Source organism: Miniopterus natalensis, chromosome 13 (assembly GCF_054644295.1).
Source record: "Miniopterus natalensis isolate mMinNat1 chromosome 13, mMinNat1.hap1, whole genome shotgun sequence".
Lineage (NCBI taxonomy): Eukaryota > Metazoa > Chordata > Mammalia > Chiroptera > Miniopteridae > Miniopterus > Miniopterus natalensis.
In genome coordinates this window covers 45,302,415-45,319,835 of record NC_142093.1, presented here as the reverse complement: position 1 = coordinate 45,319,835, position 17,421 = coordinate 45,302,415, and the positions used below count along the sequence as shown (strand labels likewise).

Genomic DNA, 17,421 nt, shown 5'->3' with positions numbered 1-17,421 from the left:
TTATCATTTTAAACTGAGTTTAAGCCTCGCCAATCCACTGCAAGAAGAAATATTGAGCCTCGAGAAGCAAGCGCATTTGACATTTTGTTGCCACCAAAGGTGGCATCAACTGGAGTGAAAAGAATGACAGCAGGCATGCCACCCTAATGATATGCTCTGCTTCCAAATTCCTGCAAACTGTCATCAATTTTTTTCCAGTGTGGCCTTGGACTTGAGTTATGAATTTCACCAAAAATTCCTTTGCAAATGATTTGAGAGATACTAAAGTTTTCTCCCCTCCACAGTGATCTTAACTTTAACGTGATGTGAAGGTTTCCACAACTGGTAACCTTTTAAGGTTTTAATACCTATAGACTCAATTAAAATTAAAACTAAAATTAAGATATTATGACGAATCTCAGAAGGAAGGGGGAGTGGGTGGGTGGGTGGAGGGGGAGAGATTAACCAAAGAATTTACATGTGTGTTAACATAATCCAAGGACACAGACAATGGTGTGGTGAGGGACTGGGGGGGGGGGGGCGGGGTGGAATGGGTCAACGGGGAGAAAAAGGGACATTTGTAATATTTTGAAAGATTAAAAAAAAAAAAAGATGTTATGGTGAACTAATCCACTAGGTCATTGTCCATAAGATAGCATCTTTGTAGAAATAGCCATGAAATTTTTCAGCTGAAATAGCCAAGAACACAATCCTGAGTGAAGAAGGCACAAGATAGATACGTGTTTACAAAATCGAAAGTTCTCAGTTATGAGGAGGGCCTGGCAGGGAGGCTTCTGAAGAGGCAGGAGAAAGAGAGGTGAGGATGCAGCGAGCAGCTCGGAGAGCACGTGGCCTCCTGCAGGATTCTGATCAGCTCTTGTAATTTGTACCAAGTCACAGGACAATATATAAACAGTTCATTGTTTGGTAATGCAGAAATACAAAAAAAATGATCACTAACACGGCTGGAAAGCCATAGATTAGCACAGTTCTGAACTACAGAGATGCATTCTTGTTGAAGCTTGACACAGTTGCGATGGTGGCTAATCCAGCTCCCTTACCAAGTTTCCCGGACAGGAGGAAGACAATAATGTATATAAAACAGTGAAAATAGATATCATTCAACTTTCGCTCCATAGAAATGACAGCATTCAACTTACTAAACAGACTAACTCATTTTATTAAGGAAAGAGTTGTAGCAAGGGAAGTTCTTCAGAATGGTACAAATCTAGACTCCACATAAAATTAAGTTTCCATCCTCATGTTCTATGGAAATTCTGTATCTTTTTTTTCCTTCCAAACTGTAAAAATATAAAGTGATAATTCAACTCCTCAATGTTAGTCTTTTCTGATTTCTATCCAGGCTCTAGTAATACTCACGGGAACGAAAGATATATGGTTGAAAAAAGGACCGCTGTGTATTAGGATGTTTTTTTTTTAGGGACTGAAATCAAATTTCATTTTATGGCATGGAATGGCCCATTTAAAGCATTTTCATAGTTTAATGAGAATCTCCTACCTGAAATCTTTAAAGCAACAGCCCAGTGATGTCTGGCTTTCTAATAGGTTTATAATCGTTAATGTGGCGTCAACAGCAGCACAGGAGGACAGCCTGAGCAGTTAATTTGTTCCTGCTGCTTATTTGAGTTGTAAATCTTTTCTCGGGACATAAAAACTGGATCCAGGGAAGAGCAAAGTAATTATCTCAGAGAGAACTAGATCTTAGATTTGTATTCTAATATATGCATATAAAACAGGCTTCCTACCCGTTGTTGAGCAGACCAATTCGGAGTATTTATTTTGCTGTGTTACGCATAACTTATTTTTCACTGGTTTCCTCTGAGGAATCAGACGCCGGTTTTGAATTTGTTTCTAATTCAGTGACGTTCTTTTGAAAAGAAACACCCACGACGGTGTCTGTCTGTGTAAAGGAAGACTTAAGTCACGCTCAGGGTTTTAACCCGGATGGATCTCAGAGGTCCCCTCGTGGAAAGGTCTCCCAGAGGAAAATGGTTCAGATTCCAATGACATTTTTTTCTTTCTGAGTGTCTGGGGAAAGGAAACTGACTCCTATACGCCAAACAAACATACAGAGGAGGAGCCTGGGACACTGTTTCCAAAAGCTTTTTACAGCTGCCCGGGACCCACAGCGATGGGCGTGAGTTAGTAAGCGTGCGGAGGGCTAAGGCTCAGGTTGGCCTGTATGTGTTTGAGCCCCAGCTCTGTCACTTGTTAGCTCTGTGACCTCGGGAAGCCACGTAACCTTTCTGACTCGCTGTCTTCATTAATCAAAGGACGGTAGTGTCTACATACTACAAGGGGCTGTTGTAAGACTTACAGGAGATAAGAAATGAAGAAAGGAAGGTATATAAATGAAAAATATGAAATAAGATGGCCGGTTAAGTCCAAATATAAAATAAATATAAATGGGCAAAATGCTCTAATTAGAAGACAGAAGTTCTCAGATTGGGCTTTTAAAGAGATCTAACTCTGTTATCTACAAAAGCCAATGTAAACAATAAGATACAAAAAGTTGGAAATGAAAGAATGAATCGTTCTACCCTAATACATTTGAAACCGATATGATAGTGACAAATTCTAAAATATATAAAATGCCAATACTGATACAAAAAGAAATAGAGAACTTGAACACGCCAAAAAATGTTACCGAAATGGAAACGGTACCCAAAGCCTTCCTCTCTACCCTTTCTCCGAATAAACCAGGCATATGACGTATTTTAAACAAAGAAAACAACAACATAAAATAGCACATGGTTAGCAGAGTGCCTGGCCTGAATTAGGAGCTCCTCACAGAGATACTGACCTGCTGCTGTGTAGTGTCTATTTGGGGGAAAGTTATTTTCTGAAATAATTTTGAAGAGGAAAGGCTTCATCTTACTCTTGGAATGTCAGCAGATGGCAGGGGGCCCGGGCAGAGTGGAGGGGCCGCTGGTGATGGCACCGAGAGGCAGGCGGTGCTCCTGGGAGAGGTGTCATGGGAAGGGAAAGGTTTGGGAGACTCTGCACCCTGGACAGGGAAACTGTCTCCAATAAGCTGATACAGGGAGGCCTCGGAGGCAGGTGACAGCCTTCCTCCTTACACACGCCCTCCTGAGCATGGACGGGTGAGCTGTTCCCCTCCCACAGGCAGGCGGGCTCATACCAAAGCCCGAATCCTTTGCTCAGCCAGGTTGGCCCTCCTTAATATTAGGAGTAGCTTAAAAGACTGAAACTTCTAGAAAAGATATTAGAATTCCCTCCCTAGTAGAGGACTCAGATACTCACTAATTTCAGAGCTTTGTCACTTAAACTTAAAATCTCGGTCTTCTCACAGAGCTCGTCCAACATCCCCCCGGCCCTATTCCTAAAGCAAGCCTGCCTGAAACTATCATTTCATCATCCACATCTCTGTCAAACTGTTTGAGACAGACTCCTTCAGTCAGCCTCCATTCTCCTGATTTAAATTGTTTTCATTTACTTTAATATACAAAAGTAGTCTGAGAATTCATTGATTCATTCAATTCTTATTAATGCCCTGGCCAGTGTTCCTCAGTGGTTAGAGCGTCGGCCCGAGCACCGAAGGGTCTCAGGTTCGATTCCCAGTCAAGGGCATGTGCCTGGGTTGCAGGTTCGATCCCTGGGCCCTGGTTGGGGCAAGTGTGGGAGGCAATGAATCAATGTGTCTCTCTCAGCTTGATGTTTCTCTCTTTCTCTCTCTCTTCCACTCTCTCTAAAAATCAATGGAAAAAATATCCTCAGGTAAGGATTAACAACAACAACAAAAATGCTTATTAAGCACCTACTAGGAGCTAGGTAGGCATTCAGGGATGGCAGTGATACTGAACTGAGCAGTCTGAGCCCTCCCCTCCTGGACAGTGGGATAGGGCTCTCCTGTTGACATTTACTGCTCACACCAGCGCTTTAAATCACTATTGTGATCACTATTTCTGTTTGGACAGGCTGACCTCATTCCAGGGTCCTAGTACTGACATCCAGCTGACTGAATTTTAAAAGACATTGATAAAACTATTGAATAAGTCATATGCAACTCTCTTGTTAGGATCTAGGTATACAGCTAAATTACATATAATTTCTTGGAAACAGGAGTTGGCCACATGAATGAATGAATGAATGAATGAATGAATGAATGAATATTAGATCCTGCATCTAATTACTCTACTTGGTTGGCCATGCGCCCTGGTTTGACCAAGGGTGTCTCAACATCATCACACTTCATCTTCTTGCCTCCTAAAGAGAAGCTGGTTTTCCCGATTACATTTTCCGTTTCCTTGTTAACAAGAGAGGAAAATTATTTCATCGACAAGAGGGAATGATTAATGCTAGTGTCATTTATTCTCAAAGTGCCATGTTTCATAAAGCACAGCATTAACAGAGCTTGATACGTTTCCAAAGTTATTTTCAGCGTGCGCGAGAAAAATGACACTAGCCAGTGTCGCTGAGCACGTACGGTGTATCAGGCATTGTTCTAAATGGTTTTCAGAGATCTTTTTAAAATTTCTATTTTTTTAGAGGAGAAACGAGGTCAGAGGAGTGATACAACCTGCCAGGGAGGTCTCACAGCCAGTGAGCGCAGACGCCTGGACGGACCCCACACAGTCTGCTCAGACCTCACACTTCCAATCCTGTGCTGCCTCAGTCTCCCGGAAAGGGCGAGTTTATAAAGCTGATGGGATCTGGGCTTGGATTATACTGATCGGCTGATTATGAGGACACCGTAAGAGCCTGCCCCTGCCTTTTTTTTTTAAAGCAGTATTTTTTTTTAATTTTCTTTAAATATGTTTTTATTGATTTTTAGAGAGAGAGGGAGAAGGATAGAGAAATAGGAACACTTGGGAGAGAGAAACATTGGTCGTCTGGGGATCAAGCCTGCAACCCAGGCATGTGCCCTCACCAGGAATCGAACTGGTGACCTCTTGGTTCATGGGTCAACGCTCAACCACTGAGCCACACAGGCCTGCCCCTTCCGATCAGTCCAGGCTCTAGTCATTCTGCCTTAAGTAGCTCTGAACTTGACCCCTCTTCACTATACGCACTGCCATGGCCTGCGCTCAGTTTTTCTTCCATTCTCTGGCCTGAGTGATCTCAGTTCTCTCTTCACCTACGTCCTTTCTGGGCTTTCCCCTCTCCTAATTCCTTCTCCACATTGCTACCAGAAATATTTATCTAAATCACAAATCTAATTCTAATGCTTAGAATTACTCAATGGCCTGGCCGGCGTGGCTCAGCGGTTGAGCATCGACCTAGGATCCAGGAGATCGAGGTTCGATTCCTGGTCAGGGCACGTGCCCGGGTTGTGGGCTCGATCCCCAGTCGGGGGCGCGCAGGAGACAGCGGATCAATGACTCTCATCATTGATGTTTCTCTCTCTCTCTCTCCCTTCCTCTCTCTGAAATCAATAAAGACATATTTAAATAAAAAAATAGAATTACTCAACGGCTCCCATAAGCCATACAGAGTCTAAACCGTCACATTATCCATGACACTCTGTCCAACTTTGTTACCGCCCCTCCCCACCTGACCCTCTGTGCTCCAAGGACACAGAATCAATTGTATTATTGTGGGCACCCCAAGTTTCCTCTCTGGCTCTCCTGCCGCTGTTCTTTCCCTGGTGTGAGAAGATCTCTGCAGGGAACGTCTGGCCGGACCTGAATCCATCTTCCGTCTATGGCAAGAACACCGCATGTTTGAGCAGTAACACACTCTCTCCCTGGGCAGTTACCAAATCCAAATCCATGCTTCCCGCCTGCTCCGGGGAAACACGGCCGGGCCCTACGCTAAGCGAAACAAGCCCGTCAGAGAAAAACAAATATCACATGATCTCACTCACATGTGGAATCTAATGAACTTAATAAACCGATGAACAAAATAGATCCAAAAACAGGGAAGCATGGAACAGGCTGACGAATATCTCAGAGGGAAGGTGGGGGTGGGGACGAGATTAATCACAGAACTTATATGCTTATATGCACAACCCATGGACACAGGCAATAGTGTGGGGAAGGCTGGGGGGAGCGGCAGGGGGGAGGGAATCGATGGTGGGAAAAGTGGACACCTGTAATATTTTCAACAATAAAGATAATTTAAAAAAAAACAAAACTAATCTTTCAAGCTGAACTGAAAAAACAAATAAAATAAATAGCATTTCTTTCCCTGGTGGCCGGATGTTAAGCTTTGTCAGTAGAGAGTGCTGGGCAGGGAACAAAAGAAGAAAGGACCTGGTTTCCTGGTGCCCGGGCTCCCTGGGAGGTTCTGCTGGGCTGGGGGTGGGGGTGGGGGAGCTTCTCCAACAGCAGGTGCTCAGCCGGTCCCCTCAGCATGGCCCTGGGTGATTGTAGGATGCCTCCCAGAAGATACTTTTCCATGAGCAATTTTCCTTGATCCCTTAAAGGGCAGATTTCCAGCAAGTTCCATTCAGTCACTTGTGTGGCACCGCAGTGACTTCTCCGTCAGCCAGTGAACAAGGACCTGTGACTGCGCCCGGCTGAGAGGAGGGGTGGAGGGTCTCCCCAGAGGCTCTGTCTCAGTCCTGCGGGTGGTGGCTACTCCTCATAGCTGCCCTCCCTGAGCTGCTTAGAGTTCTCTTTAGCTGTTACTAGCCAGCACTTTGTTCCTATAATCAGCTATTAGAGCTAATAAGTCTTTGTCTATGTTTCCCCGCTCAAGTCACTGTATATTTTTGCTCTCATTATTGGATAGAATGACAAATCCCCCAGGTCTTGCTTTTTTAATCCTAACCTGAGGACATGCTTAGAAAGAGAAAAAGAAAGAGGGAGGGAGGGAGGGAGGGAGGGAGGGAGGGAGGGAGGGAGGGAGGGAGGGAGGGAGGGAGGGAGGGAAATATCAATCAGGTGCCTTCTGCATGTGCCCCGACAGGGAACTGAACCCATAACCCAGGCATGTGCCCTGACCAGGAATAGAACCGGCAACCCCTCAGGGCACAGGACAGATGACACTCAACCAACTGAGCCACTCTGGCCAGGCCCCCAGCTCTTTCGATGGGACCAACCTCTTTCCAGTAACTCTCAACTCTTACCCCCCAGTTTCGGGCTTAGGCCTGTGACCCCAGCCTGTTCAGTGTGGTCCAAACAATGGGCTCGAGGAAAGGCAAGTCTCCTGCAGTTCAGTGAGACCCAGTCCTGAGACGTCCCTCTCCCAGCTACACCACCCTTCCTCACAGCGTCCTCACTTGACTGACAATACATTTTGGTTGAACTGGTCTCATGTTTGGGCTGGGGGTGAGGGGGGAAAGGAGTAGTGCTGAGCAACTAAGAAATCAGCACGTCCCATTCCCCGGTCTAACTGATCAACTCAGAGACATATACCTCACTCAGAGGCCAACAGGCCTAGCAAGATTGTGGAACTTTTATGTGAGCTCTCAGGGAAGGGAATTAATTTCCTCTTTCTTGCTATGCTGAGAATGGTTAGCAGCTGTCTGGAGACTGAGAAAAGGGCTTACAGAGAAGAGTGCCCTCACTGAAGAAGAGATAAAGAAACTTAATCCTTAGTACATTTTGTGCCTTGATCAAGCCTTGCCTGAGCCCCAGCTGGTTTGGCTCAGTGGTTAAAGCTTTGGCCCTCGGACTGAAGGGTCCCAGGTTTGATTGCTGCCAAGGGCACTTATCTCGGTTGCAGGCTCAATCCCTGGCCAAGCCCAAGGCAACCAATCAATGTGATGTGTCTCTTTCACATTGATGTTTATCTCTTTCTTTCTCTCTCTCTCCTTCTCCCCCCCCCCCCCCCTCCACTATCTCTGAAAAGCAATAGAAAAAATACCCTCAGGTGAGGAGTTAAAAAAAAAAAAAAGACTTGCCTGAAATATTGCCTTTGGATGTTTGGTTGGTGAGCCAATATAGTCCCTTTTTAAAAGATCAGGTTAAATTAGGTTTTTGTTATTTTAAATGGAAGACATCCTAATTATTATGTTTTCCTTCAAGGTGAGTCCGTAGCAATATGCATATTTTCCCAGCATGAACTGCACTCTTTCTTAATGTATCCCCGCACTAGCCTACAAAGTTCTGAAGGCAGGCCCTGAGTCTTACTCACCTCTGAGGTTATATACTTGACACAGTGTCTTGTATATAGTAGGCATCCAATAAGTATTTCTTGAAATGATAACTGAATACATAAATAAATTCTGAACAACTCAGCTGCATGACAGCTCAGACAGAAAAAATATACTAAGAACATGGGCAGTCATTTCTACCTTTATAAATAGAGACAAGGATATTTTATACCCATTGACTGTTGTTATTCAAACATTAGAGCTGTAGAACTAAATGGGAGACTACTGAGAAACAGCAAGTTACGGAGGACGCACAAGAATATTTCATGCTAATGTCACAAAAAACACAGGTAATATTAAAGTTACCCTGTCTCATCAATGTCCCCAAACAACGGGACTGCAGAATTAGATTTAGCTCTTGGTAGCCACTAAGAAAACATGCCTTTCCTGAGAAGCTGACTAAGGGATGGTTGTTTTCTATTTTTCTGTTCCACCTTCTGGGGAGAAATTCTGAGATAATGGAGAACTTTGTTATTCTAGGACCTAGCCTGAGAAAAGAAAAAAAGGGGATTATTTTCTCTGACACACACGTCTATGTGTTTATGTACAAGGCCATCACCAATGCTAAAAACTGACAATATAATCTGATTACATTAACTCAGAGGCTAGGGAACATAGATACCCCTGTTCATCACTGATGGAAATGCGGGACTCCTTTAGAAGTCTGAAGTGCCACATGCCAACCGAACACAATGTCAACTGATTGCAAGAGACATCAGGTGTCTGCCTAGGGAACCACTCACCAGCAACTTCAACAATAAATGCAATTAGAATTCAGTATTTTAAAAAGATGTCTGATGTGCAAATGAGTACTTTCGCTTCGATCGGGAACATCCAATTCCCATCTTGGTGATAATTCAGCTTTAATCTGCCACTCACTATTCCATCACTCGCCTTCTGAATTCGAAACAAGTAGAGTCGCAAAAAACAGTTGCAGTCATGTGAACTCTTAATATGCTCAAAATAGGGTTCCACGTTAAAGCACACACAAATACAAGCGTGAGAGGACAAGCAGCATAATATGGGCAACTAGCGTGTCTGTATATTAAATGAAGAGATGGACTCCTTAGCGGCCACAGAAACGGTAAGTTTCAAATATAATAGTAAGGTAACAGAAAGCAGAGATCTCCCAAATCTCAGCCCCTCTGCAGGGCTCCCCACCCTCTACTCTTTGTTAGAGGGTGAACGATACCTGGTCACGATTACTCACCTTGCCAGCAGCCACCTATCTGGTTGCAGGGCAGGGAAGGAAGGTGGGTATTTTAGGAGGCTAACTTGCCTCTCCTCCATCTACTCCAGGAATTAATGAAGGAGAAACATGAATATAAGTTTCTGATAAGAAGGCAATTCCCTCTACATTCCTGTAAGTTACTCAGAAATGAGAAAAATCAATATCTGGAAAGAAGAGCCATGAAAAACGTGGCATACGGCCTAAAAGACAAAAAATGAACTATTCTGCGAATGCTCAAAGGTGAAAGAGCCAAGCAGCGGTTCCCACGGCGGGAAGCTACGGGACTCACAGAGGGTGCTACTCCAGCTTGGGAACCGACCGGAAATCGAGTCACTTTACTGAAGAAAATACCTGTCGCTCATTTCCCTCATCTATGTTCTGTCACCTATATGATGAAGAGACTACCTTTCATTTGGAAAAAGCCTTGATAAGGTTTTAGGTGATAATTCTAATCTACTTTATCAAATTACATGGACAGGTGTTTTCTTCATCCAGAGTTAAACACAAATCAATAGAAAACGGCAGACAACACTTGTTTGGTTATGAGAGGTTGTGCTTCTATGGAAAAGAATTAAAAAGCTTCGAAGGAGAATTATATACCATATTTGTTTGTAATTAAGTGTTAACACATTGTCTTTTTCTTTGGGGGGTAGCCTCAGAATATGAAACCCTGACTGGCCTGAACCTGAGGTGTGCAGGGACCACAGCCTGAGTAATTTGGTGACAGCACCAGACACGCTAATTCCTCGCGTTGGCCACAAGATGGCAACATTCCACCACTGCTCTTCCCACGAGGCTGAGCTCCAATTAGAACGAATGCGTCAAGTCTAATATTTTTAATTTCACTGCTGACAGTCTGACAGGACATCTTAATATTACCGGCCTGACCTTTCCATGATTTTGTGCTAAATCTTTTTTTTAACTTCCTTTAATCTGTTGTGTCGAGATAAGAATACAATCGATACGAACACATGACCGCAGGCTGCAGAGATACCAGCCAACAGCACTGGTCAAACAGGTGGGTGGCAAGGCAGGAGCACAGCAGCAGCTGGCGCCGGGCACCCCGTCACAGGCCCGACTCCACGAGCACCCTCCACATGCAGGCGGTTCAGGGAGGTCAGCCTGTCCTCGCCCCCAAGAATGGCCTGACAGGGCTTCCGCGGCGGAGAGAATGAAATATGGGGTGTAGAGTTCATTTCTTTAGGCTCCAGTCCTATTCTCTCTCTGGTAAAAGAAGATTGTCTATCTGGGGAAAGACCTTTTTTAAAATGTTGCCATTGAAGATTGAGCAGATGTTAAGGAAAGAAAAAACTTTTTCTCCAACACACTTGAGAACAAAGTCATTTGTGGCCTAAATGATGCAGAGAACACAGGTGGGGGCTGGAGGGGAGCCGGCCTGAGCTGCCGACTGGGGTTCCAGGGATCTTACAGCGGCAACACAGTCGCATTTACCCGGCACTTACTTTGTGCCAGACCCTGTGATGCATGCTTTCACAGGAGTTTCCCCTACTTGAACCTCCCACAGCCCCGTGGGCTGTCCTGTCATTAGGCCATATTAACAGAGGAAGAGTCTGAGAGGTAAGGAGGTTATATGGTGGCTTCCAACACAGCTGGCAGACAAGTGGACATCAAACCAAGATTAAACCTAGGCCGTCTTACTCCAGTGGCCAAATGATTCATCATAATGTTATATACTTCCTCTCAATATGCTCTGAAATAGGTAAAGTGTCTCCTCATACTGTTCACTTCACCCTACTTGCAAGGTCCTTCCCTGCCCTTTGGGGACTATTCTCAGAAAATCCCGAGAAAAGCTCCCAAGCAAGTTCTGCCAGGTGTCCCTTTGCTCCTTAGGCACCTGTAATCGAAGCCATAAAATGATCTGAGGTTGTGAACGTGGAACTCAGGCTGGAGATGCTGAACCTTGAGGTGTGTCATCATGGTGTGGGGTTTATCCATAACTTAGAAATCTTGGCTGCTTTATTGGGGCAAACTCAAATAAAAGATCTGGCCCAAGATTTTTTTGACAGAAAACACTTGTGGTTTTGAAAATTTCTTTGGAGCCCGGCGGGGCCTGGCTCAGAGGTTGAGCATCGACCTAGGATCCAGGTGATTGGGGTTCAATTCCCGGTCAGGGCACATGCCCGGGTTACGGGCTCAATCAATGACTCTCTCATCATTGATGTTTCTATCTCTCTCCCCCTCTCCTTTCCTCTCTCTGAAATCAATAAAGATATATTTAAAAAAAGAAAAAAAAGAAAATGTCTTTGGAAATGACTGAACAAACCTGAGATGGCAGGTGAAGGGACAGCAGGCTCTCATCCATTTCCCATCTCACCTGCCCCTCACTGTTCATTCCACTGACAAAGAAACTGAGACCTTGAGGGTTAGCTGTCAGGGAAAGTGATAAGCCGGCAATGGCCAGAGCTAGGGACACTAAGCCGGCAATAGGTTGGTTCCCCAGAAAGGAAAGGGCATGCTTCACCTCCCATCACCTAGGACCTGAGATCAGTCCAGGATTGGTACCGATTGTCTAGGGAGGAGATTTACGGAGGAAATGGGATAGAGACTCTCTAGGCAGCAGCCGTATTCCTAAGCACTTATGTTCATCTTAGTTCAACTGGTTGAAGCATCTTGATTGCAACTGGAAACCAGTCAGTAACTAAGAAAAGAGAGACAGGCCCAGCTGTCCGGGACTGGGAAGGGAAGGTGGCCGTGGCCCCTGGTCCAGTAGAATTTGTGAACAGAGTAGGGCTCCGCTTTTCATTAGGAAACAAAGGAGTTAAAAGGAACCAAGGAACCGTGGCAAGCAAGACACACATATGAAGTTCTATAGGTTGGTGGGGTATGTATGTGCCACAGACCCAATTCAGGAATGACAGATGTCAGGCTTGGTGTGACAAGATTGATTCTAGCTATGGGGGGTGAGACGGGGCCCCTTTTCATTGCCAGACTAAGATAGGCTCAAAGTCCACACATCTAAATAAGGGCAAGGCTGGAGAAAGTAACCGAATATACTCAACATGTGATCCATATGAAGGCGGGCAGAGGTGGTCATCTGGCCAGCTGACCAGAAGAGCTGGCCTCGTCTAAGCTACCACATGGACCAGCACTGCCCTGATTTTCAAGACAGGGCCTTGCAGCCTGAACGAAAGCAGGCTTGTTTCCCGGGAAGTAAGGGGGAAATCCAAACTCTATGTCCGCAAATAAAACAATTCAAGTGAATCTCCTATAACTTTCTGAGTATGTTATTGAATATAATTTTAGTATTTGGACTATTTGGGGGTCACATACCACCTGGGTGAGTGACCAAGTGGCCTCGTGAGCAGCGGGACATCTTCCATCCAGGCCGCTGCTATAATATACACGGTCAATATCGCCGCCCACATAAGGCCAGTGTTGGTCAATCCTGCATACGTACAATTTTCAGATGAGATAAAAGCCTCATGACGTCCGCCATGTCCGCCAGGATGAGCAGGCGTGTCACAGCCGACAGCAAAGCCCTCGCGGCCCGCACCATCGTCCCTCGCTTCACCGACGAGCAGGGGTCATCCGCAAACTCCGAAGAGGCGATGCGCATGGTCTCGCCTGGAAGACAAACAGGGGAGGCACGTGGGTAGGCAGGAGGCTGGAGGCCGGCAATCCGAAAGATCTTCGGAGGGACCACTACTGTTCTCCGTGTAAAACTACCACGGCCAGCAAGCACTCCTGCCACAGCCAACACGGCAAACCCGTCACGGCCAACGCATCCGTGCACAGGGACAGGCGCCGAGGACACAGCAAGGCGCTCATTTCAGTGAGGGTGGAATTGTGCTCCTAGCAGCAATTAGGAACATATTTAACTCAACTTGTCTAATCGTTGAGATGAATTTGCCCTTACCTAGATCATTCTCACTTTTAATTTCTCTTGGAAGCAATACTATTTACTAGGCAGTCAGTTGAGGTTACCGGCAGTTCAGGTACAAGGTTGATTGTTCCACAGAGGAAGGAAACTTAAGACTTTAGCCTCATTAACACGGTACCCTAAACTGAGTTAGACAAGAACGGACTAGAGAGATACCCAACTCTGGTCTCCTAATGCTCTGTTAGGAACGTATTTTCTAATATCGAGAACATTTATAGGACAATTGAATCAACCCAACAAATGTTTATTGAGCACATACTTGTGTGAGGTTCTGCACTAGGTTCTGGAATGACAAAGGCGACTGAGAATGCCCTGGTCTCAGGGAGTTCACAATCTAATAAGGAAACAGGCTCTGAATTCATCCTCATAATGCAACGATTACACGTCATAACAGACACGGGATTAAGAACGTAGGAAAAGCGAGGAGGGCGTCATTTACCCTTTTAGTGTGGGTCTGGGGGGAAGCTGTCAACGTTGATGGGCTTGGAAGAACGAAGAGGTTTACCAGGAAGACGAAAGTGGGAAGGCACCCTAGACAGATGAACAGGGCGTGAGACTCCGAAACCTGGACTGGGCGCTGAGGGCAGGGACCTGCGGCCACAGGGGGGCACAGTGAGAAAGCGGGATGGGGAAGAGAGGTACCGGTGCTTGGAAGGCCATGGAAGAGATTTGGACTGTGTCCTCAGCAGGGAAGGAAGTGACATTAGTAGACTTTTATTTTAGCCACATTATGTAAAATAAACTGGAGGGGCCATGGAGAGGGCAGAGAAACCAGGTAACAGGGCAAATGCAGCGGTCACCTGCGAGAGCAGGAATGGGGGCCTGGACCAGGCAACAGCAACAGGATGCGGAGGGGGAGGGAGAATCAGCGGGCCTGGGTTAGAGAACCACAGACCTGGGCATGGGTGAGACGCAGAGAACAGACGGAGAAGGTGCAGTGGATGGTGACTGCTGACACAACACAGTCGACAGGTGCCTATTTGCAAAAAGAGACCCGGGGAGTGGGAACAGGAGGGAGATCGTTAGCTAGGATGCGCCTGGTCCCAGGTCAGTGGGGTGTCTGTCCCCCTGGGGCGGAGAGGGCCGGGAGAAGCGTAATGAAGCTGCGCACGGCAGAACATACACGGGGGCATAAAAGCTTCAACAAACTACCAGAGGAGGGTTAATATGATGGATTATCTCATTTAGGGTGAAACGACTCATTCGATGCTTTCTTTACAGAAAGGATTCCTTATCATCTATTAATCAAAACCTCGCTCATTTAAATAAAGTCAATTATACCATTGAAAGTCTGAGTGTCACGTAACGTATCCTAAGATACAGGGAAAATTTAAAAACACACACTTCTTTCTATTTTACAGGCAGATCAGAATATAGTGTGATCTGCTCAGTTAGTGTCATGGCTCTTTAAACCCTTGTCATGATACTTTCATCTGCGGGAAATGTTGGCGTGCATCGTTGGAATTTTAAAGGAGACTACCATCTACAGTGAATATATTATACTGCTGACCAGCTTACTCTTTATGCCTACGCACCAACAAATAGGCTCGATATATAACAACAGCCGAGGAGAAACGTAAAAACCCATTACCGTGCAGGCACAACGGTGAATTTTCAAGATGCTCAGCCCTAGAGGACTGAATAAACTTTAAGCAGAGGGTGGCCGTTAGGAGCGACATACTCCATCTAGGTGTCCCACCCTTGTCACAGGTTCATGCAAACCTCCTGTTCCTCCCCAGCTCCTCAAACAGCCTCATTAGCTGGCAGCTATGTGGCCTGAGAAGAAGGCTACCTCTTTCCCAATTTGTACAGCGCAGCCAGAAAGAACATTACAGGCCAAGGCAAATCTAATGCATTATTGAGACGGTCGCCACAGAGAGGTGAGTGGAATGGGTCCACTTATTCAAAGAAAGAAGGTGTTTATTCTGCACATGAAGCTAGTGGGTGACGACATGGTTGATCCCAGGTTCTGCAGATGACCCTGATAGGAGCCATCGCTTGGGTAAGAGTAGCGGCCTCAGGCAGGGCGCGCCTCAGAACAAAGGCAGCCCTCCCAGCGGGAGCGGGAGCCATGCGCAATTGAAGGAATTGTCAAGCTCGGGTTTTGTAGAGAGAGTCAGTAATCGTGACACTTCAGATGCTGACCACCTGGTCAGCAATGCTGCTTCAAAGCCAATGAGTGCCACAGATCAGCAGAGAGCCCTCAACTAGGGGCCCACGGCCAGCACCCCGAAGAAGCTTGGAACTAAACAAGAAAGAGAGAGTCAGAGACAGAGAGACAGAGAGAGGAGAGACAGAGACAGACAGAGGAGAGGAGAGGGAGAGAAAAGAGAGAGACCTACATTAGCAACTGTGACTCCGCAAAGGGAAATCTCATGCTAAATTTTGAGATTTTTAAGATAAATTCAAGATACTTAATTCAATTTAAATTAAAACTAAAAATTCATTTCAAGCAGAGACAAATGATGTCATGTTATTAAATATTTAAAAGGAAAGGCAGCCTTGGTTGGTTTGGCTCAGTGGTTAGAGCATCAACCTGAGAACTGCAAGGTCCTGGTTTGATTCTAGCCAAGGGCACCTACCTCAGTTGCAGGCTCGATCCCCGGTTCCGGTCGGGGTACGTGCGGGAGGCAACCGATTGATGTGTCTCTCGCACATCGATGTTTCTCTCTCTCTCCCCCTCTCCCTCCCACTCTCTGAAAAGTAATGGAAAAAAGGTCCTCAGGTAAGGATTAAAAATAAATAAATAAATAATATAAAATCAAAGGAAAGGCAGTCAGAAGTGGGCTGTAACTTGAATGTGTTTTATATCCCTATAGTTTTAGGATTACAGAATTAGAATGGAAATCTATATTACTAAATGATAAGTGAGTTTATCAGGATAAAATTAGCCGTTTTCCCAGGGAACTGCTTTTCTGTAACACCCACACATTTAGCTCAGAAGTAGCCTGGCTGTATAGGAGAGGAGAGGGAGCAGTGAAGGAAGGGTAACAGGTCCGCCTGTTCCTTTTATAGATACTGTTGTATTCCATCCCCTTTACTTGTTTACAGACCTAAACGCAGAGAACTATTTCTATGGCAAAGGCTGTGAGCTCCTCAAACCACTTCCCTCAGCTGGAAAGAAAAAACTTAACATCTCCAAATAAGTGACTAAAGGGAATAAATAACAATTAATATGAATACAGCACTTCTACATAAAGATTTATGATATAAGTATTATTCAAAAAGATACACACACTCACACATTTGCTCATGGATTTAAAAAGACAGCATCATTAAAGTCAGAAAGACCTAGGATCCCGCCCCAACTCCACCCCAACCGTTACTAAATTGGTGATGAATGAACCTCTGTGTTCATCCCCTCAACTGCAAATGAGGGGTGAAAATAATGACAGCCACCTCATGGACTGTGGTTTAGGGGTAGAGGTTAGAGATGATGCATTCAAAGCGCACGTTCCAAGGCCTTCCCCGCATTGAGGACTTTCTCACTATTATCATGAATGCCCCTGTTACCAATGTCACTGCAATCCTCTCCGGTAAAAGAATTATTGGTGAACTGCTTAAAAGTCGGAAGTGTATTTTTGGGGTGATTCCACTCCTCGTGTACACAATAATTTAGAAGCAAGAAAATATCTGCCCAAAAGGTGCGTATTGATATAAGGTCAGATTACACCCCCTCCCCTCCGAACATAGTGCTAGCGCTTCATTTTCAGATCAGTGACTACTCTGGTTCTCATGCTAACCTAAAGGCATTAGGATGGATAGATAATTGTGCATAAGCCTGAGATAATATCAACTCAAATGCGGAGTGAAGTAGGACAGTAATACTAAGTGGAAGAGAGGGATACCAGGCAGAGGAGAGAGTCTGGGGAGCAGACCAGTCACTGAGGAAGCAGATTATGAACCAAGGGCGTGAATGTCAAGTGGCCCATCCTTTGACGGGCAACCTCAATGTAAGCGCTCTATAAATATTTGATAAGTGGCCTGGCCAGCATGGCTCAGTGCTTGAGCATTGATCTATGAACCAGAAGGTCACGGTTCGATTCCCAGTCAGGGCACATGCCTGAGTTGTGGGCTCGATCCCCAGCAGGGGACGTGCAGGAGGCAGCCGATCAACGACTCTCTCATCATTGATGTTTCTATCTCTCTCTCTCCCTCTCTCTGAAATCAATAAAAACATATTAAAAAAAATACTTGACAAATGAACTACTGGAAAACTGTGAGAAG

The 17,421-nt window shown here is 45.4% G+C and overlaps 1 protein-coding gene across 1 annotated transcript in view; it reads right to left on the bottom strand.

Moving 5' to 3' along the window:
* The window catches only part of CTNNA2 (catenin alpha 2), a 976,906-nt gene that overhangs the window by 682,704 nt on the left and 276,781 nt on the right, over nt 1–17,421 (bottom strand). Inside the window, exon 4 of the mRNA XM_087823861.1 lies at nt 12,712–12,878. Coding sequence (XP_087679987.1) covers nt 12,712–12,878 — 167 coding nt within the window. The remainder of the gene's footprint in view (nt 1–12,711; nt 12,879–17,421) is intronic.